The sequence below is a fragment of the Lontra canadensis genome, unplaced genomic scaffold, assembly GCF_010015895.1.
Source record: "Lontra canadensis isolate GAN:19392208 unplaced genomic scaffold, GSC_riverotter_1.0 scaffold1, whole genome shotgun sequence".
Classification (NCBI taxonomy): Eukaryota; Metazoa; Chordata; class Mammalia; order Carnivora; family Mustelidae; genus Lontra; species Lontra canadensis.
This window is the reverse complement of record NW_022630995.1, coordinates 67327909-67350539: the sequence shown is the minus strand read 5'-3', so window position 1 is coordinate 67350539 and position 22631 is coordinate 67327909. Positions and strand designations below refer to the sequence as shown.

The 22631-nt window shown below is 56.6% G+C and overlaps 1 protein-coding gene across 5 annotated transcripts in view; it reads right to left on the bottom strand.

Annotated features, from left to right (window-relative positions):
* Positions 1-22631, bottom strand: part of GAK (cyclin G associated kinase) — a 54672-nt gene that overhangs the window by 18898 nt on the left and 13143 nt on the right. For all 5 annotated transcript variants that reach the window (XM_032856784.1, XM_032856793.1, XM_032856816.1 and 2 more), the window contains exons 4-11: positions 22238-22352; positions 18882-19024; positions 15711-15836; positions 12042-12131; positions 10477-10612; positions 10044-10156; positions 8189-8279; positions 6192-6315 (exon numbers count right to left, since the gene is read on the bottom strand). In XM_032856784.1, coding sequence (XP_032712675.1) covers positions 6192-6315; positions 8189-8279; positions 10044-10156; positions 10477-10612; positions 12042-12131; positions 15711-15836; positions 18882-19024; positions 22238-22352 — 938 coding nt within the window. The remainder of the gene's footprint in view (positions 1-6191; positions 6316-8188; positions 8280-10043; positions 10157-10476; positions 10613-12041; positions 12132-15710; positions 15837-18881; positions 19025-22237; positions 22353-22631) is intronic.

Sequence of the window (22631 nt, the reverse complement as noted above, 5' to 3'; positions counted from 1 at the left end):
TGAAAAGCAAAGAGAATAAAGACCGACAAAATCCAGAACAGAGTCTCCAGGGATGGGGGACAGCCACAAAGGTGCACCACGCATGCGATGGAACGCAAGACTCAGAGAAGAGAAGAAATGGCAGAAATACATGAGCCGGGAACGACTGAGAATTTCCCCAAACTAACGTCAGACACCAAAGCCCAGACCCCGGACGCTCCAAGTACACCATGCAGGAGCAATCTGTTCAGAAACCATGCCAGCAAGAAGAGAGTAAAACATGTAGTGTGGAGAGAAAAAAACCTACCAGAAAAACCTAGAATCCTGCACGCTGTGAATTACCCTCCCAAAGTGAGGAGCAATAAAGACTCTGTCAGGCAAACACTGAGGGCATGTGTTGCCAGTAGACCTGCCTTGAAGACTCCTTAAAAGAAGTTTCCCGGAGAGAAGGAAAACACTTTGGTCGGGAAACTTGGATCTACATAAAGAATGGAAGAACGTCAAAGAGGAAGACCGGGTAAAAAAAAAAACTTGCACTTTTCTTGTTCTTAGCTGATTTAATAGATGCCAGTTTGCTCTGAATAACAACGGCCACAGGGCATCTGGCAAGCAGGCCATGCATGCACACTGCTGAAGGCCGGCGATGAGTGCCCATGGCAGCATAGAGGGTTGGAGCCGGTGCTGCGGCGAGAGCAGAGCTGGAGCAGCTGGAAGTGTGGGCCACGAACTCTGAAGCAGTCAGCAGAAGTTTAAAAAAAGAAATGTAACAGGAAAGAAGAGTCCGGGGCTCCAGTGAAAGGCTCAGTCACGACCACAGGAGGCCGGGCAGAGCGTAGGAAGCGGGGACAGACATGTCAGACACCCCACCCAGTGACATGTGTCTATGGTCTGCATCCGCCCATTACAAGACTCAGCTCTCCAGCATCTACTAACAGTACCAAATCTGAGTGTCTTCTCATAGTTCATTCACAGTCTGTCCCATTAGCGGCCTCTGTGCCTGCTTCTGGTCTCTGAACCCACTGCATCTAATAGACACGTCCCTCAAATACACGTGCTCCCAATCAGGGTTGTACCTTTCTGGAAACTTGCAAGAAGTGTGTTTTGATGGATAGAGGGTTTTCTAAATTACGTTCACTAACCAACTGTTCCCATGGCTGCTGTAGTTTTATTACATGTAAAAAATCTACTGCTCCTATTTTAATTTTCTCTAAAAAACTGCTGTTGGTGGGATGGTAGGGTGGCTTAGTCGGTTGGGGTCTGCATTCGGCTCTGGTCATGATCCCAGGGTCCTGGGATCGAGTTCCGAATCAGACTCCCTGCTTTCCGGGGAGCCTGCTTCTCCCTCTGCCTGCCGCTCCCCACTGCTTGTGAGCTTTCTGTCTCTGTCTCTCTCTCTGACAAATAAATAAATTCTTTTAAAAAAATTGCTGTTGACAATGAGATCTTTTAACTAATTGGATATATGTTCTTGGCCATTATTGGATGAAGACTCAAGTTTTCCTTCACCACACAGACGCCCATGGTCACAACACTGCTCATTAACCAGACTCCTAGGTTTCATTGGTTTTATACGAGTCCCACATAACCAACCACTTCACCTACATGGGGACAGCGCTTATGTTTGAGGAAAAGTGACACACAATGGGTTCACCCCATTCTTATTTTTTTAATACACTCCTGGCAATTCTGGGTAACTTATATATAAACCTTAAGATCAAAATCTGTAAAAATATCAGTATTTTTATTTATACTGCAATAAATTTACAGACTGAGTGATACCACCTTCAAAAATTTATTCTCCCAAACATAAACATGGCGTATTTCTCCACTCGCTTAAGTCTAATGTTACAGCTTTTGTCAGACTCAGCTAAGCAGTGGGGGATGCCTTCTGCACAAGGCAGCGTGAGCTGCAGAGTCCATCCCACTGGCTTCGCACACAGCAGGGGCCAGAGGCACCCTGAACAGCTGGCACAGACTCGCTGCCCCACACACCTGCTGCCCCTCCCACCCTCTCTCTGACAGCAGCCAGCAGGCATCCAGGAGGTCAGAAAAGGAGCCCTTGGACCTGGGGATGCCTCTCTGTTGGGGGCGACAGTCAGCCCTGTGCAGACCAACTGCATCTGAAATGATCATGAAGTGGGTAATATGCAACAGCTTCCTAAGTGACCATTCAGGCACCTTGACAAGTGGATTCCAGAATCCATTCCAAGAAACTGATGTGTAAGAACAGCAGATATTCTGGGGAGGGTGGAAGGGGGCCCAGAGAAAAGACTGGAATGCCGCCCAGCTGGGGCATCAGTGGAGCGGCTGCTCTTGCCAGGGAAGAATGGGACAAGAAAAATCCCCAAAGTAAGATCCAAATTGGTTAAAGACCCAAATGTACAACAATAAAACCATCAAAAATTTATTTACAACAGATTTAAGTAACTGTTCTATAACATACTTAAAATATGCTCAAACCCTGAGCTAGGCTGACAGACCTAAGGCAAGCATGGACTTGCCGTCCTTTAACTGCAGCACAGGGGCACCTGGGGGCTCAGTCGGATGAGGGTCTGACTCTTGCTTTCCACTCAAGTCACAATCTCAGGGTTGTGGGACCGAGCCCTGCACTGATTGAGCTTGGTGCTCATGGGGAGTCAGCCTGAGGTTCTCTCTCTCCCTGTCCCTCCCAGCCTCCTGCTCCCTTGCACATGCTCACTAATAAAATGGAAAGCACCCACTGGAGGACAAAACAAACGAGAGGAGCAGCAGACAAAGAGAAAGTTATGGCCAGTATTTACTTTTTTCACAAAAAGAATCAGTACATGGAACACACAATACAGAATGACGTTGGTAAAACAAAAACAAAATCTCAGAAAAAGAGCAAAGGATTAGAAGAGGGAGGCCAGAAGGAGAGAAACACCTGTGGCCAGAGGTGCACATCCACGGGCCCTGGCCTCTCTACCTGCGTGGGTGGGTTAGGGGTGGGGAATGAGAGCAGAGTCCGGGACTTGGGGCACCTGGTCCTTCTGGGTCTAGGATGTGTCCACACGCAGGAAGAAACAATGCAAGACCACACCCACAGGCTCGGGCTCAGGCCCCTGAGACCAATGCTTCCAGGACACGGGCTCGCACACAGAGGCCACCCAGGCAGGCCTCCTCCGTGGACAGGCCTCCCAGGACTCTGGGCCCACACATCCCACTGTGAGGGCTCTGCCCGCACCAGAGAGGGCTGTTCAGTGGCCCTGGCTAACAGTGACCAAGGCCATCCTCCAATGGGCCCTCCAGTGGCACATTAGAGCCCTGGAGTTGGCCCCAGACCCTCTGAGGGCCTGGAGCTCACCACACAGGACTGCATCTGGAGGGCTCCTTCCGTGATCACAGCCAGCAGGCCCGACAAGGGGCAGAGGTGTGCCTGCCATCCACACCACGGCTGCCAGGCACTCGTAGTCACGGGCAAGAACGTCATGGCTGAGACAAGGGCCAGGACCGATGCCTTCTGCTTTTCCCTGTCCACGGCTCTGCTTCTGCTCGTGGGCTGGCAAAACAAAGCACCAGCGAGGCTTCTGGGTAGACCCCCTGCAAACCTGAGTCCATCGGTCCCTAAGATGTTTCCCCTCCAGCCTGGATGCTTCTGACTCTCAGCCACTCTGAGTCACCCTCAGAGTGTGAACCCTGGACAAAAGACGGGTACGGGCCTAACCATGTACCCATAGAGAAGCCTGCTTGACAGGCGGGTCCTCGGCTATGGCCCAGTGATTTCGGGAGGCCCTTACTGTTCCCAGAACTGCTGAGAGGGGAACCCTGGGCCCAGACTACTTGTACCAAGATGTGGTCTATGCTCAGACCTGCTTTCCCCCGAGTCTGGAGCCTGGTGCATGCCAGCCAGAGGATGCCTGGGACCAGCCGAACGCAGGCCCTGGTGCTGGGTCTCTGGAGGATTTCCAGATGGACGACCACACGTCATACATGCTATAGTGGCTCGGGCTGGAATCACAGGAGTCCCATGTGACCCCAGAGTTGGGAGGACTCAGAAAGCCGTGCCAGGCTCCCCCGGACTCTGCCCCACACATCTTTTCCCAGCGCTCTGAGGAAAACTCTGTGCCAAGTCCTGAGTGTCCTCCAGCAAACCTCCAACCCAGGGGGTGGTCTTGGGACCCTGAAACATATCCTTTTTCTCTTGTTCAAGAAACCTTTGATATTGACAATGCCAGGCGATGTCTTGGTCTACCCTTGTCTACGCTTTGATCTCGACAGGACCCGAGGACGATGCCAAGTGTCATCCCCGCCCCAAGGTGCATCTGCTGGGGTCTGCAGGCCACCACGCCCGAGTCACCCACAGGATTCTGCTTGCATGGCCAGCCTGACGTGCGCTGTCAGGGTTATTTCCTCACATTAATATCCCATTTCCGGTGTAAGACAGTTGCACAAATCTAGAATGAGTCAGGACATCGGCTCCATCCGGGAGCACACCACCATTATCTCTACCCTTCACGAAAGACAATTTCATATTCCTTTGTTGGTCGAAACTGCGTTCAAGAGCTCAGACAGTTGCCCAGCATCCAGCCCTCCCCTCCAGCCTCATGGGGGCTCCAGCACCTCAGCCACACAGGAGGCCACAGGCAATGTCCGTGTGGCCACGGCCTGGCATTTGCTCTCCCCCCAAGTCTCACTGAGAAACCGTGAAATGCTGGGCCTGCCTGACAGACCCAGTAGGAAGGGGGTCTGCCCCAGTCCATGTGTGTTTCTGACAGCAGGGCTGAGTAGCTTCCTGCACATCCCACAGTCCCCTGCTCGTCATCCCCAGGGAGCTGCAACTCCCGAGCCCTCCAGTCCCAGGATGCCACCCTGAGACCCCGGCAACACCCCTCATTAGAACGAGAGGCAGGACGTGCTGCAGTTGGCACACAGTGCAGGGGACAGCAGCCCAGCCCACGACACAGCACCGCCAAGTGAGGCCTCCTGTCATCAGAAGCGCCATTGAAAAGCATATGCAGAAGGCAGCTAAGTCCGACAGTTGCTTGCAGCCCCTCCTATCCAGGTTCCCAGCCCAACCCTTCTGCCTCCGTAACCAGAACACGAGCCACACCCGTCCGATAACTTGAGACTCCAGGGACCAGACACTGGAGAGCCCACAACAGAAGCGCGGACTCATCCTGCCGCCTTGGACATCACAAAGGGTCACAGAGGTGTGAACGGATGCCCTGTCTGGTGAGACATCCAGCCAAGTATTTTCTCATTCCACAAGGTCACGTCAGCTATGAGAACACCGTGCTATACAGCCCAACACAGCATAAGACTCACACACGTGCGTGCCCACAAACACACACACACCATATGCAAGGGTGCACACGTTCATGCCACGTGTGCATGACTTCACCTGTGTTGTCAACAGTGTGCACACAAGACAATGACCATCGCACAAGATAAAAGAACAAGGGTAACGAGACCAAACCATCCCCCTTCTATCAAAGAGGTGACCCCACAGGAACACACCACCTGATCCCTGGGCTGAGATGCACAGCCCAGCACCCACAGACCTCCGAAACTGTTGGCACAGCAAGGGGGTACCTCCTCGGGCGGGGACATCCCTGAGCTGGAGACCTGTGCCCACAAGGGCTAGGCAGCACCCAGCCTGCTGCTCCCATGGAGCTCCCGAGTCAGAGCCGAGGGGCCACAGGCCAGCATCCAGCATGACAGGACAGCCTCTGGCCAGGCACACGTGTAGTCCCCGGAACAACCCGCTCATAAAGAGACCCTGTTCACCCACACACTCTATCCAGCCCCAGTAAGTCAGCACTGTAACTAATCAGGGCTGCACCGTGAGGCATCCCTGGGACCCCCCCACTGCCCCGCTCACTCCACACCACGGAGCAAAAACCGCACAAACGTTGAGGTGTGCTGTCACAGTGTAATGGGGACACGGAGGCGGAGATGGCTCACTGTCTCCATGGAAAACGACCCCCAGGGGAGAGAGGGTCGCAGTCCCACATGTGAGGCACTCCCATGGACCCCTGTGCCAGCCATGGCAGCGGTGCATTGAGCGGCTGCCGCCACCACATAGCGTAGAGCCCATCCCCTGGGTCTACCCAACGGTAGAGCCCGTGCAGACGGCGCATCGCAGGCTCACCAACTGCCTTAGGGCTGGGTCCTGCCAGGTCTGGAGTCGGGACAGAACCCCAAGGACGGGAAATCCCCACTACAGAAAGCCCACCCGCTGCTCCTTCACTTACTTGGCAACGGACTGGATGACCTTGGAGGAGGTATCCTTGATGTTTGTGAAGAGGCGCTCAGTGCCCCCCCGCAGGATGTCCAGGAGCCCACCATAGGGCTGGTCGTACTCGGCAAGCGCCAGGCCTGGAAGCAGAGACAAGTCTCCAATTGGGGCACGGCCTAGGCCCGGCTACCATGCCGGCTCCCACAGGGATGCGAGCTGAGAAGCAGGACCAGCGAGGAGCTCCGCCTCCTGGCAACCCCAACCTTTAGCACACCACGTCCAGAAGCAGGCATGAGACCAGCAACCGGGCCACCTGTTCACTCAAGGGCAGTACCTGGGCAATGTGAAGAGCTGGACCCTCTGGGCACACACAGCCCCCCATTCCCGCCTCCATGACATCCCCCCAACCCACTTGTAGCATGTACTGGACACCAGCTGGAAGGCCCCCATCACACTAACTCACGCTGAGGGAACCAACAAAGGGGAGGCAGCCTCCAGCTCAGAGGCAGAGGCACAAGTCAGGGGACACCGAAGCCGCAGACACTTGGAGGAGGGAAGGGTGGGGAAGAACATGCTGGGAGAACACAGAGCAGGCCATGCAGCCGGGAGGCCTGCTGGGCTCCAAGCCAGCCCTAGGAAGGCCACACGGCTGGCCCTCGCAAACACCTGGGGCAGAAATCGATTGTTCACAGAGGCAGGGCGGCCAGGACGGAGCCGGACCACAAACAGGCACCTGCAGACACAGCTGCCTGGCCGTGAACAGAGTAGCAACAAATGCAGGGTCCCCAAGGTCGTCAAAGGGGGTTCTGGTGGAAGAAGTTGGCTTGAAAGGAGATCAGCATGACCAGGCCGCATGTGGGCCTTGAGGGTCATCTGCCAGGACCTCCACCCTCTATCCCCAGCAGCCTAGGACTGACGTGGCAGCACTAGCTGCCAGATGGCCTGGTCCCCACTGGGACAAGGTGCCGGCAGCTCTCAGACCGTGGGGACTGCCCCCGAGATGTGGCCAACATGGCCCAGGTTTACAGTGGCCCTTCACCAGGCAGTCTGCAGCCCAGCCCTGGCCAGATACCAGCAGCCCAGCCCTGGCCAGACACCAGCACCCCTCTGTGTGCAGCGAGCAGGTGTGGGGCAGGCTCTTATCTCGGTGCCCTGAGAACCTCCCTCTATGGCAGCTGAGGCAGCCCCACATATGGGACGTTCAGGGAGGCGTCCAGGGCCCACAGGGCACGGACAGTGTCCAGGGCACGGGAGAGCTGAAGGAGCCAGGACCTGGATTCCACAGCCCAAACACTGAAGAGCTGGGGGACGAGCGCTGGGGCACATCCTGGCACAGCCTTCCAGAACTTTCTCAGGCATGGCCACACAGAGCTCAGGCCAAGGAGAGGAGCATGGCTCGTTCACCAAACTTGAGCAGAGTTGTAAGGAAAACAACCGGCCCCGCCTCTCCTCCCACCAGAGCTGTGTCTGCGCCTCCCAGCCAAAGCCCCCACTCAGAGCCCTCTGGTCCCCTCCAGCCCCACGGCTCCCATCATGGCTGCCCTATTCCCCACATACTCTCCTCCTAATGGGCTTGCCCTCCTGCTCACTACCCTTCGAGGCATGCCCTCATCCACCTGGGCCATGGGCCACACCAACAAGTGAATGACAGAGGGGCCACAGGCCTCCACAGGGCTGGAAACTGAGCCAGCCACACAATGGGTGGCAATGCCTGTGTGGCCGCCCACAGCTATCCTTCCATGTTGCAGAGGACCAGTGCTGTCCTGATGGCAAAGAGAGAGGACATTCACGTTCTTCCCCAGCTCCCTGGACCGTGAGTGTGCCAGTTCCACTGAGTTCTGGCAGTCCGAGACAATCCAAGCCTGAAGAGAATCCTGGGGACCTCAAACATGTAGCCCATCTCCTGCTGTCAGGCCAAAAGCCCTGTGAGAGCAGGATCTGGGTGCCCTATGCATAGCAGGGACACGGTAACCCCAGAGGACAAACGGTGGGCATGAGGCAGGGGTTACTCACCTCCGCTGTATCCGCCACTGCTGGAGCCCCCAGGAAGGGGTGGCCCTCGGGACGCGACAGCGTTCCCATAGCCTCCATTCTGCTCGAGGAGCTGCAGTGAGTCAAAGTGCAAACAGTCAACCTCCCCAGATGCAGCAAAACTCATGGACAGGGGCACCTGTGAGCCCCAGGCGCGTCCGCTACCACGTCCACCCAACTCTGCCTGATCTGCTGAACAGCCAAGGGGAGGACCTCCCAACTCTGAGCAGCACACTTGAACCAAAGACCACACAGACAAGGGGGCTGCATATGCGCCTCAGAGCACGGAGGGAGCGGCTGAGAGTCTGCCCCACTCTGCAGGTGCTCCCCGCTTGCCCACCGCGGGCCAGGCTCTGCAGTGACACGGGATGGCAGACCCTTGGGATGACACACCTGTGGCCTCCATCAGCAGTGTGGCTGCCAGAGAAGGAGGGTGGGGGGCTGCGTCTGTCATGAGCAGAGCCCAATGCCAGTGCTGGCTGGGGCTTCGACCTCAAGCCCGCTGGATGCTCAGAGCCTCCGGGCAAGGTGCGCAGCCCAACTGTGGGTCCACAGGACAGGACCCGAAGCCCCACTGGGAGCAATCCTCAGCACCCCTCAGCTTCCACACTTATTCACAAGTACCTGGCAGCACACTTCAGAATTTCTGGTGGGGTTTTACAAGTATTACCAAGGTCAAGCTTTACTACAGCAACCTCAAGAAATAAGATATATTTGCCATCACTTCTCCTGAGCGTGACAAAAAGTCTTTCTCTGTGACCTGGTAGGTAGTCGATGCTGATCCCCTACAGGCCCCTACAAACCATGCACACGCCCACCAAGTGTGAGGCAGCCCACGCCTGTTAGACGGGCCAGGTCTTCTCCTCGCCGAATCTCTATCTGCTTCACCGATCTCTGGAAGAAACAGAACGTCCCCTACCGGGACCCTCCACTTCCCAGAACGCCCTGTAAACCCTAATGAGTGGTGCTCAGGATTGCTGAGGCGGTGTCATGAAGAACATGCAGATGCTACTTGGTTTTTCAAAATTCTGTTTCCACACCCCCTACTTAATGATACGGTGCACCTCTGCCTACAGCTCTCCTCCTGGGTTTCAGACTCTGCTCCTGTTCTCGCTCTCTGGGGGGGCTGTGTCTGTTGCACTGTGGCAGGCTGCCTTATCATGGGGAGGACTGGCTCATTGCATGATCAGGCCCGCATGGCCCAGAGAAGAACCCTCCAAAAGGGGTTCAATGTTTGCACAAGCAGATCCCAGGTCCCAGAAGCACTGAGATCAGAAGATGTGCAGCGGCCCACCCACCAGGGGCTGTGTCTGTCCGGCAGCACCTCTGTCCAGCCTGTGGTGAGGTCCCAGGGGTGCACACGGAGGCCGGCTCACCCACCGATCAGACAGCTCCCCAAACCACCAGCCAACCCTCTGCTAACTCTCGGGGGAGCACACATCTTCGGGGGGGGCCGCGTGAGGGGTTCTATCTAAATTGGACCCACTGGCTTTCTCTTCCTCAGCCCAGTGTGATGATCCTCCCTGACAAGGCAGGTCCTCGTCTCCACCTCCTGCCTGGGCCCCCAGGCCTGGGAACAAGCCCATGAGATACAGGCTGAGCATCAACCCCCAGCATCCCACAGTCTGCTGCCCCCATCCCTGTGACCTCATAGAGCAGCCCACCTCTCATCAGGTACGAAGCTCCCTCAGGGAACTCAGATCACCCCAGGCTGTGGAAGCTCCCTGGCACTCATGAGCCCCATCAGGAGCCATGTCTCCTGCCCCAGAGCAGACGGGGCCACTCACAAGACCATCCGGACCACACCATCGCGGGCCATACCTGGCAAGGCCCCTACCTCAGTGATGGGAGACTTGGGGTTGACATTCCTGGCTGCCGCAATCTCCTGCAGCTGGTTGACCAGTTCTGTGATGGAGAGCCGCTCCTCGGGGTTGACCTTCAGCGTGGCACCTAGGGCACAGGCAGGGGAGCTCGGGCCAGGGCTGGGGACAGCAGTGTCTGCTCTCCCCGAGGTCACGGACCCTGGAAGCCCCTTGGTTCACTCACACTAAATTTCACGAGTGAGCGAACTAGAACACAGACAGAAAGCCCCAAAATGGCACAAGGTTACCAGAATGGACCATTCAAAGCACCGAAAATTCACAAGGGGGGTGAGCCCGGGGAAAAGCCCCCATCGGGGGGCCGCCACACAGCCGTGAGAGACAGGGAACAGACAGTCCTGAGAAGTGACAGAAGGCGTGTCCCTCAAGGTCCCTGCCCGTGGGACTTACGGATGAGGTCGTGGAACACGGAATACCGGGTGTCATTAGGGGGGATTGAGAACTTCCCGTTGACTATTCGAAGTTTTGCTCCATCCTCAAAAGGATGCTGCCGGAAGCACAGCAAATACAAGATGCAGCCCAGGGCCTGTGGGGAGAGCGGAGGTGAGGGGTGTGCAGGTGGTGGGGGTGGAGGGAGGCAGGGTGGAGGGGAGGAGTGCACAAGTGGTGGGGGTGGGGGGTAGACGGGGGGCCGGTTACAGCCTGTTCTGGGGTCTGGATCCACAGCCCAGGACAGTCAAGACCCAGCTGACCTGTGGAAGATGGAGTCACACCCTGATCTGAGTTATGGGCGGCCGCAGCCCCATTTCCACCCTCCTCAGGCGTGAACTACCAAGGTCTGAGTCGTGAACAAACAATCATGTCTTATTTTCGCATCAAAACGGAAAGTCCTACACGCCAGCATCTGGGGTTGGCAGGGCAGCTGAGGGAAGGACTGGCCGTGCAAGTGCACGAGCTACAGCAGCAGGAACACAGGAAGCAAATGTGCGGGGCCGTGGGGGCTGTCCCTTCCTCCTGCTGCTTCTCCCTGGAGCGACGGATGACAGGGCGGCGGCAGATCAATGGGGCAGCGCAGCCCCCACACACATCCTGCTCTCACTGAGAATAAGCCGTGCTCTGAGGCCCAGGAGAGGCCAAGCCCTCAGCACCCACGCCATTTCCCTGTCCAGCTCCGTGTGCGCACGGGTGAGTCCTCTAGTCCAGATGTGCCGAGGGCACCTGTCTGGGATCAACACCGTTTGGAAAGAAGACACCACGGGCTGGCGCTATCATGAGAAATGGCTCTCACACACACATCCTACCGAGTCCCATGCTTCAAGGGCTCTCAGCACCACTCAGGGTGCAGATGCTCACATCCACAGCAGGGCCCAAACTCTGGGCCCTCAGGGGCAGCCTGGGCCTGAGGTGCTGCTGTCCCTGGTCTTAGAGAGGCAAGGCGGGGCAGCCCCAGGCCACTCAGGGCAGTACTCCCCAAGTTCTGCACCCTGATGCTGGACCCCAGGAGGGACATAGCCAGGCATAATGCCCCCACCATGAAGGGACTGCCAAAGGGTTTCAGAAAGGTGAAGGGAGCAGGGTCACCTAGACATCAGGGCCTGGCACTGACTCTGGCCAGCGCCCGACCGGCCTAGCACTCCGACTGGGATGGCCAGTCCAGTGGCATGAACGGCCTCTCTAAAGAGGCTCTGGCCAGGACAGCAGATGTCCTTGCATCCGGAGGGTTCAGGTCCCAGCCTGCAAGCAGCAGATCTGCCACAGGAGCAGTGTTCCAGACACAGCATCCCAGAGGGCCCTGTGGGACGCCGCTGCACAGGGACACCCCCCCAACTTTACTCAGTGCGTCTCTGCTGACGGCACTCACAAGTGACTCTTATGAAAGCAACGGGAGAAGAAAATGAAGGAAAAAGGGACACCGGCAGGAACACGAGCAGAAGAGCAGGCTGGACTCTGTGCCCGAGGGCCCCCTGCACACCCACAGGCAGGGTGGCCCGGGCACCACCGCGGCGCAGCCTCACCCAGATGTCCTGCTTCTCGCCAATTGGGAAGTTCGAGTACAAGTCCACCATCTCCGGTGTCCTATACATGGGTGTGGTGTTCCTGGTGATCTGAAACAGACACATACGCTTCAGAGAAAAGGCCATATGCGAGGACGGCTCCTTACTCTGCATGGCTGCTATGACGCCTTCCAGAACACACCGCAGGACGTTCGCAAACGACATTCCTGACACACCACAGTGCTCCACCGCAATGGCCGGCCGCTCGCCTCCCTCCTCACCCCTGCTGCCGCCTGCTCTGTGGCACCTTAGTGCTCACTGGAGCGGCCACACCAAGCCCTCACTGTGGGTATCCCAGCCGCCTGGCCCATGGGGAGTCTGGTCCAGGGCTGTGGGTTGGGTCACATGTGTCTGTGAGAGGAAGTGCTATTCCAAAAGAAGCTTCCTGACACGTTCTTATGGAAGCACTTTAACGGGAGAGAGAACTAAACCAAATCCACCCAGTTGGCCAGGTGTTCACGTCAGGAACGCGGAGACCCGAGTACACAGGGTGGGACGTGGGATGAATGAGAGGGAGGCTGGCGGCACAGCACAGCGGAGGCCCACACATCCGGCGAGGACGGGGTCTCCGTGCACAGTACGCACAAACACCAACCACAAGGCCACAGACTCCAAGACCTCCGTAGACACACGGAAAGACTGATAAACTGCTCTCCGCCCTCAGGTATGCTCCTCAAAAGCAAGGCCCTGCAGAGGCCGGCCTCAGGTGGGTTGAGGGCGCGTGAGCCCGCGGCCAATATGCAGCCATGCACATGGCCTGTAACTCCTACAACTCCTCAGGGATAAACGAGAACGTGATCAAAGTGGCTGAGGGCCTCGAGCAGGCCATTCCTGAAAACCACGCTCCTGCACTCAGGCAGGATTCACTCAGAACACCTCGAGGCAGGCGAAGCTGGGGGCACCGTCCAGTCCAGATGAGGGGTGACAGAGGCACCCACACAGGACATGTCACACAGTGGCACACTTATAGTTCTGCGCTGGTATGCGTGTCTGATAAGCTTCCATTAAAACCCTGATTTCAACATCTGGATTTAGTCACAGACCCAGCCACTGTGAGTCGGGGCTCACCTCCAGGGACACCCACATGAGAACCCACACACGGGCCGCTCAGTGTGCTGCTGTCTCTAAGTCTGCAGATGGCAGGACATCAGACACAGCCTGACAGTGAGCACAAGGTTCTGGCCAAAGGGCACAGGGTCTCAGTGTCGAGGGACACAGGTGCACGGACCCAGGAGAGACCACGAAGGAGAAACAGCAGACAGAAGCCAGAAGAGCATGTGGGGCACAAGGGGAGCAGGGACCTGGGGATGCACACCCATGTGCTCATCCCTGCAGGAGGACAAAGAGGGAAGTGTGTGGGCAATGGGGGAGCACCCTGCTCTCAGCTCAGTTCTACAAACCTGTGACTGCTCAAAAGGTCAACTCTATCAGTTAAAAAAAGAGAAAAATTAAAAAAGACACATCCAAATGTATTTCAAATGAGTAATGAAAGCACTTGGAAGGAGAGAGACCGAATCCAAGGCCCTTGGTCTGGGGTGCAGACCGGGGGGAGGGGGCATGCAAGAAGCACACATGGAGCCAGCATTCTCGCCAGGATACGTGTCTTCTCTAGCAACACTGGGACTCTTGCACGTGTGGGAGAACAACAAGTGGATGCATAAGGGATGATACTGGGCCACTCACTGGGAAAGAGGGACACACGGATGCGGGGTGGGGCAGGGAACCCACCAGGCAGGCCAGAGTGGAGGTGCCGACTCAGAGGCATGACTTCTAACAGAAAGACACATGTGTAGGTCTGCACACACGCGCCCACACACCCGGAGCTTGGTCTATGACACCATCTCCCACTCCGAGGTGACAGCCCTCCTCTGAGGAACACAGACGCCCAGGCTCGACGGGACCGGCACCTGCTGAGCTCAGCATATCCTGCTGCTCCAGAAAGCAGACAAGGGCTCCAAAATGATGGGAGAATGTCAAAGAACACAGGGCCAAGTGTGAAGCAAATCTGGGGCACTTTGGCACCAAAATAACTGAGGATTCCCCATGAACCATGGGAAAAACAGGAGCCCCAAGTCCCAAGAACGGTCAGCACATGAGGGGCGGGGGCTCCTGCTATAGCGGGGTGGGGTGTGTGGCCACTGCGGCACACAGTGGGGTCAGGAGGGGACACAGGCTTAGACTCACAGCAAGCAGACACCCCTGCCCCGCGGATGGAAGATGGAAGGAACCACAACCCCAAATAGGGGTGCACGAGACTTGGGAGGTGGTCGCACACTTCTGAGGGTCTACTCAAGTCCGTGAATGGGGCAGGACTCAGAGCCCACGAGGTGGTTACTAAACCATCCCCCACCACACGGGACCAAGGGACCCCTTCCCACGTCTCTGAGTCACTGTGCCCTGCCAAGAGACTTAACGAGAACAGTCACACATTTGCACTTTGCTGGGAACAACTGTCTTATAAATATTGTCACACAGAAGTGGGAACGTGCTGCTTTGGGGTGATTGGACCCATCTCCCGACTGAGTAATGGAGCGTGGGAGGACAGACCCCCTTCCCTCGATGAGCATAGTCCATCTAGGAACCTGTGCTCTGACCCCTGACAACCTAGTCTGAGGCCTGAAGTAGACAGTGATGGACTCCAGGAGAAGCAACAGCTGCTCTGTGCAGATCTGACCCCAGGCAAGCTTGGTAGGACAGGTCCTGACGGGCCGAGTGGGTGGCCTGCTGGCTCAAGGCCTCTGCCTCAGGCTCTTTCCCAGCAGGCTTGCCTTGATGTCCCCGCAGAGTGAGGCCTCAGCACCTCCCTGACCCCATCAGTCCTTGTGGCTCCTGGTGTCCTGTGTTCTGTCCGCATGTGCAGTTTCTGTGAGCTGCTCATCACAGTAGAAGCCACCAGGAGTGTGCAGTGCCAGGGCTTCCGAATGAGGGCATACCATGGAGCCCTCCCGCCCCTCCCTGCAGCCACGCGTGCTCAGGGCACACTCACCAATCCCCTCTGGGGTCTCCTGCAGGAGCCCCTGAGGTTTAACTTTAACTGATAAATATATTTTTTAAGTAGCCAGATTTGGGCTGGTGACAAGGTTCTATGAATGGATGGCAGCGTCAGCCGAGCAACCATGAATGTGCCTCATGCCACTGGAACACAACTTAACAAAGGTTAAGACCACAAGTTCTACACCACATGTCTTTTACCACAATACGAAAAAAATACAGTTAAAAAAAAAAAAGCTGTGGGGTGCCTAGGTGGCTCAGTGGGTTAAGCCTCTGCCTTTGGCTCAGGTCATGATCTCAGGGTCCTGGGATCGAGCCCCACATCGGGCCCTCTGCTCAGCAGGGAGCCTGCTTCCTCCTCTCTCTCTGCCTGCTTCTCTGCCTGCTTGTGATCTCTGTCAAATAAATAAATACAAATCTTAAAAAAAAAAAAAGCCGTAAGAGGCACTTTTGGGATGAGATAAGTGATGGAGACATGAGATAAGCCTCAAATTCGGTGTTTCCCGGTCCAAAGACAGGCCTGGGAGGTGAACACCAGGGTGTGACTCGCCTGTCTTCACAGGGCACAGCGTCAGAGGAAGGAGACGCAGGTGGAGCAGATCAGGACGCAGGCCATGCCTCCCCCAGCTCCCCGCTCACCTCATCCTCTACAAGGGCCCGCCGCTGGGCGCTCCAGCTGTAGTCGGGGTAATGCGATATGGTCGTGGCACTGCCAAAGTCACAGAGCTTGATGGTCCCTTGGTTACTGAGCAACAAATTTTCCACCTGCAGAATCCCAGAAGACATTCCTTATGAACTTGGGCTGCAGAGACCCAGGCTTGGGGGGTGCTGGAGAGACGGGACGGGGCTCCCCAGAGCACAGTGAGGAGTCTTCCACAAACAGGAAAACACAGCTTTGTAACTTCTTTCTGATCCAAATCAGTATGTGTACTTTTTAAAAACACATAACTCAGAAAAATAAAAGGAAAAAAGTTAAAATCAACCGCAAATGAAAGATAACCCCAATTAATAATATACACAAAAAAAGTTTAACAGTTAGAACGTCAAAAATTAACACGCCATTTTAAAATCACCCAACATATCAAGAATCCAGGAAGAAATCAAACAAAAGATACACAAAACACCTCTACTCAGAAACCTATAATTGAGATAAACTCTTCAAATCTAAAAGCGACAAGGAATTGGACCATATTCTTAACATGACAGGCACAGATCCGCTGCAGTCGCCCCAAAGCAGGCCCCAGTCTATGGGCCAGGATCAGCTCTGGCCACTACCAGCTTCTGCATGGCCTGCACACCTAGGTGGTTGAGGAAACTTCCCTTCTGTGACATGGGTGCTTCCGCAGCATGACCTGCATGGCCACGCCAACCTGCTCCTGCAGCCTGGTGCACTATCCAGCAGGGCCAGCATGCAAAGTTGACATGTTTCAAGTCGGGCCTTTTACAGGAAAAGCCTGTCAAGTTCACACTCTGGGAGAGAGTCAAGCAATTTCAATCAGATTCTGAAAAGGTTTTGGGGTGGAACCTGACAAACTAATTCAAAGATTCACATGGAAACACAAATAGCCCAAAAGAGCCATGTGGTCCCCGAGAAGCCCCATTAAAGAAGGCAGAGCACAGGGAGCAGGACCGACAGCCCCACAGGACATCCACTGGGCGCCAGGCCCATGTGAGGCCGCACCAAAGGACACAGGCATAGGACAGCCATCCAGGCAAGGTGCTGGACGGCCGCCTACAATGCACCGAGGAAGACCTGCCCTGACACGCAATGGTGGACTGCAGGTGTCTCCAGGACAACATGCCTGGGGGGTGTCAACTCCTCAGCAAGTCACAGAAGCTCCCCATGAAACAAGGAGCACTCCATCAAAGACACTTGCCACTCAGGGCATGATGACAGCTATGGTGTGACCACACAGGGCTCCAAGAAACCCAACAGGAAGTGACACCTCAGGGGAAAATCAGGCAAATTCTTCCACAAATTCTGCCTCCCCAAAGAGGAAATCCAAACCCTGACACCCTTGAAAAGATGCTCATTAATGGAAGGAAAATCCAGCTGAAGTCCATAAGCCACACCCACACTGTGTGCCAACACCAAGGGTCGTCAGCAAAGCACGGGCACAGGGGCCTCGACGCGCTGCTGGAGGCAACATCCCATGAGGGTGCAAGCACCTTCCATAGCCAGAGCACAGACAAGAGCAACTCAGGAAGCAGGCGTCAAGCAAGTGAGCCGGCTCTCACGACACACGCACCGAGCAAGGGCCTCACCAGATGGCCAGACCTTGGAGCCATAAGGCTGAGCCAACAGCCAGACACCAGGGCTACACTCTGTGGCCTGCAGTGTTGGACGGAGCGATGCGAAGGAGCAAGATAGGAAGAAAGACATGTGTCCCCATGGCCTCTGCCATCCCCCTTGTCACACCTGCCCCTCTGCAGAGCGGCACGCGACGACTCCCACAGACAAGCCATGGAGACTGTGGGCCTCTGGCGAACACAGGGCACTGAGAAGACAAGGGATGTCCAAGGCAGGCCAGCTTCAACACAGTCTTTACTAGTTTTACCCTCCTAGAGTTCCCGCCCACCAGCACATGCATTAATATGCAAACCAGGAGTCTTCATGCCACATGAAAATCCACAGCCACCCGGTCGAATGAGGAAGGCCCGTCCAGGCAACAGGGAAGGGATGGCTGGCATGTGGGCCTGCAGCCACCCAGGCACCTTCAGGACAGTCATTCCTGACCCTAGTCTTCTGTAACGGGTTGGGGGGGCACCTGCCAACCTCTCAGGTTCAAGGGACAAAAGGAAAAGTTCAGGGTTGTCCAAGGTTCAAGTCTAAACAAAGACGCTGCCCCACACACAGGGGCCAGTGCCTCCCTGGACGCACGGGAAGAGCCCCCTGCCGGAGCCAAGGAGGAGAGGGCGCCGTTCCAGGCCCGCCAGGTGAGAGACATATCACACCTGAAGAAAAATCTGGGAGAGTTGGCCATAGACCAGACAAGAGATGATACTAAGGGATCGTGAGGTTCTTTAGCAAATACAACCTGGTCCCTTGAGATGTGGGCAGAGTTAGGATGGGAGCTGCGTGGATGTCCGGCAAGCTTCCCCAAGTCTGGACTTCGCCAAAGACACAACAGGGGAAATAAAAAGAAGGCCAGAGAAGGCCCCTGCAGCACATACAATGTGGAAAGGCCACCAGAAGAACAGAGAACTCCTGCTACTCAAAAACAACCTGATGGACAACAAACAAGAAAGAAAAAAGGAAAAAACAAGTTGACTGAAAAAAGTACTGACTCCATACACAGAAAAAAACACTCCATTTCATTAACAGTCCGGAAAAGGGAAAATCACAGCACACTGCCACTCCCCGCAGCGGGCACCCTGCTGGGGCTTCTCAGAAGCACGGTTCCCCGAGGGAAAGCAACCTCTGAGCCCATGGCGGGATCCTGCAGAGCCTTTGCCTGGGGATGGATTGTCGAGGGGTAAGGGCATGGACAACCCAGAGGGGAAGCAATTCTCCTCCTGACTCCAGCAGGTAGAAGGAAAGGAGCCTCGGCCGTGAGCACCCCAGAGCCAGCTGGAGGGCAGGTGGGTGGGGTGACAGGCACACAGGAGGCAGGAAGCCCCAGGCCCAGGACACCGCAAAGCTGACACAGAAAGAGGGCTCGGCCCTGCTTCAATGGAGAAGCTTCCGGAAACCTGTTCTAAAACTGCTACATCCCTCTTCTCTGGAAAAGCCATCACAGACTGCCAGCCAGCTGGACACCCTGACCAGGGGCAGGGGTGCAGGCCTGCAGGACGGGCAGAACACAGTACCTTGAGGTCTCTGTGAATGATGGGTGGCTTCTGTCTGTGCATGTGCTGTACCGCTCTGCATGTCTGGTAGAAGATCTTCAGAACGGTATCGCACGAGAGCGGCCCTCTAGATTCCATTTTCTTTAAAAATTCCACCAGCTGCCCTGGAAGACACAATCAGATTTATATCACCACGGAGCTAGAAACGCTGCCCCCAGCCTGGCAGCAAGCGGGGCGGCCCCCCACCACCCTTCCAGCCTGCTGCAGCCACCCCTGGGGCCCTGAGGCCGAAGCCACACATCCAGAAAACCCCGCGGAGGGACCACCACCAGGATTACAACGAAGTTCCAGAGCCTCCTCCCCAAGAACGACACCCACGCAGCATATGAGCGCCGGCCAACAGTGCACGCGGTGTTCACGGCAGACCTTGGGCCTTGCGCGGTCAGGCACAACATGGCAGCTCCGAGCACACGGACCCTGGACACAGACACCCTCTCAGAGCGCTACCTTTCCATGCCAGTGAGTGGTAGACCTCGGTCACCACATCCCTCACTGAAGGTGCAGACTGCCCGCGGATAGAGTGTGGCCTGGCAAGTGTGCTGGGGGCACAGACCTGCCCAAGTGGCTGGGGGCCACGGACCCTGCCCTCCCTTGGGGCTGTCACCTGGGGGCCGCTTCCCTGCAGCCGCTTTTCCTTGTCACTCCAGCCCAGGGACCTGCCATCCTTGTACTCAGAGCAGGGAAGGCAGGAGACTTCGGTACGGGGCCCGCTAACTCTGCCATAGGCAGGGTGATGGCTTCCTCCGTGACCATGTGCCACCTCCCCACTGGGAACGCCACGCCCTAGTGCCTGCCTCTATTGGCTGCCTACACACCACATGTCTCAGTACCCTAACCCTAAACCTACAGCCCTGTTCTACCTCTGGCCCCCTACCCAGAGCCTCTTCCCAGAGCCCACCCTCTCCTGGGTCTGCACTGCTCCCTCCTGGCTCCAGGCCCCAGCTCCTTCTGTCTGCTGGGCACATTGCACCACGGGGACCCATCCCCTCCATGCAGAACCAAGGTTGTTACCACCCATACAGGTCTCACCTCCTGCCACTCCCCCCCCCAACAGACTCTCCTCTAGCCACAGGCCCCAAGACCTTTGCATATGCCGTACTCTCAGCTAGAATGGTTTTCCTCTCTCCCTGCCTTCAGCTCCTGGCTCATACATCAGCTTCGAGGGAGCCATATCTGCTCAGCCTAGAAATGTACACACCCTTTCCCCAGACTCTTCTCTGTGACACATGGGACTACCCAGCCCTCACTGTGGATTTTGCTTGGGGTCTGTCTGCTTTGTCTGGGTGAGGAACTGAAGCCCCATGCCTGCATGCAGCCATGCCAAGGGACGCGGCTTCCAAACGTGAAGTGGATTCTAACTGCTCTGCAGATGGCACAGTGGTGGCTCAGGACCTGCACATTCCTGCCCAGTGACCTATCTGCCGTGGAGTCTTCACTCTGATGGTCCATCCAACTCTGCCCGCCAGCCCGCCTGTCCCTCACTCCACTGGATCAAGCCATTGTCGCCCTCTCCCAGCCACACCCACATCCCAGCCTTGCACCCCACGCTCAGGCGGGACAGGAGCCCTCAGGAAATAACAACCTGCTCCTCCCCCTGATGCAGGCAAGGCACAGGCCCCACAAGGCATTGCTGACGGGTCCAGAGCAGGGGTGACACACGGACGGCCATGCTGCCTGGGGTAATGGAAATGAACCAGGCCATGGCAGGGGCATCACAATGCCAGTGCTTCAGTGGCCTCTGGTGTCCACTGAGAATTAAGAGCTAGCTTTTTTTAAAAGTAACAACCCTAACAGTGGCAATGCTCCTGGAGAGGGTATGGTGGAGGGCAAGATTGGGGGGTAAGGGCCAGGGAAGGGTGGAGGACTGTGTGCACACATCCAGGCCCTCCTTCAGGGACTGGCGTCTACAACCCTCCCTAAGATTCCCTCCACCCTCCACCCCATGCCCCGCAGCCCTCAGCACCTGCCCTACGAGCACCCCGAGCGTCTTGTGCTGCTCCTGGACAAGCAGTCCCAGGCCAGCGCCAGCCTGAGGGGTGTGCTCGGTGGGTCTGCTCCACACAGAGCACCGTGCCACCCCGCAGTGCGAGTGCTGTGAGCTGCCCCTGCCAGGCCCTAACCCTGGGGCCCCGGTGAACCCAAAGCCTTCGAAAACCCAGAATGAAAGCAATCCAGAAGCATGCGAAGTGCCCCGCAGGGGAATGGACGGCATGATAAATGAACCAGAGAAGTGAGCTGTGGAAAGCGGGGCGAGGCATGTGCAGCGCCAGCAGCAGAGCCCCCGGGGCAGATGGGAAGCCATGTGCAGCCTCACACGTGCTGCCCAACACATGCCACTGGGGCCCCTACGTGGCACCCCCGCCAACAGGCCCCTGGCAGCACTGTCCACAGGCTCGCCGGGCTCACACGCCGGACACGCGGCAGTTCCGTGCACCAGCATTTGTGGTCAAGGACAAGTACGCATCACGAAGGGGGTGTTGGCGGAACATCTTGTGGTGGGGACCTAAGGGACCCTGCGGAGCCCTGAAGAGAGAACAGGTGAGCATGTGGGCATGAGAAGATGCCTCAGGTGGCAGGCCTTTCTCAGAAAGGAAGCACCATTTGGAGGAGCACCTCACTCCCCTGTGCTTAGACAAGGATCCCTACCACCGAGAGATTCCTTGCCCTGGCTTTGCCACTGCCAGCCACCCACCTCATGCTCAACACTTCTGCCCCCTGCCTGCTTAGGCATGACTCCTTCTGGGTGCCTGGACTCATGGCCCCCACCCTCTCCTTCTGTGAGTGCACCTCCCGCCGGCACAGCTCTTGGCCGGGTAGCTGTGGGCCGTAGGCTTCCTCTCTCCCAGCACTCACTCCTGGTGACCGAGGGCCACATGCACTCTGCTCATGGCACCCGGTGGCTCCTGCCTCTGGCTCCAGGCCCTCCTGGCAAAGCCTCTGTACCCGCCCCACACTTCTCCGACAACGTGCACTCTAGTCACCCACAGAGACTGTGAGCTCCAGCAGGGCAGACGCTCCCCACGTGGGTAAGCCCTAATCCTCGGTGGAGCAGATGGACCGCGCCCCTACCACAGGGACCAGGCATGTTCCACGCCTCTGCTCTCTTGGTACCATCCACAGACATTCACACGACTACTCTGCCCCTGGAACTCTCTGGAAGGCCTCTGGGTCCCACCGACCCCTAAGAACACAGGGAGTGCCTGATGCCACTGGGTTGTGTGCCCTCAAGGGCCACAGCAGCAAGCCCGCCCTGACTACTACAGCTGAGCACTCGAACCCGTGACGCTGCTGCAGTTCTGACCCTAACAAAATGTTACCTTTGCAGAGCTCGGTGAGCAGCAGGAACTCAGCCTGCCCAGTGTCTGACTCCTCTTTCCCTACGGACGCTGCAGAACAAAACTGGACAATATTGGGATGGCCAGAAAGTTTTTTCTGCAGGTGTCTTGTTAAAGGAGAATGCGTAAGTCTGCACATTTAAAAACAAATATACATACGATATTAAGACACTAGAGTCAAAACGCTGAATGAAATTACCTTACAATCCCAGCATGTTGGGGCAGAAAGATGGAGAGCCAGTGGGGGCGACTAGAAAGGCAGGTGGTAGGGTGCAGGGGGGAGCTGGGATGAAGACCTCCGCCATGCTGGCAGCACACACCTGACCACGGGCCAGGCAGGACAGCAGGCAGAGGGTACGGGCAGCGTGTGGGAGGC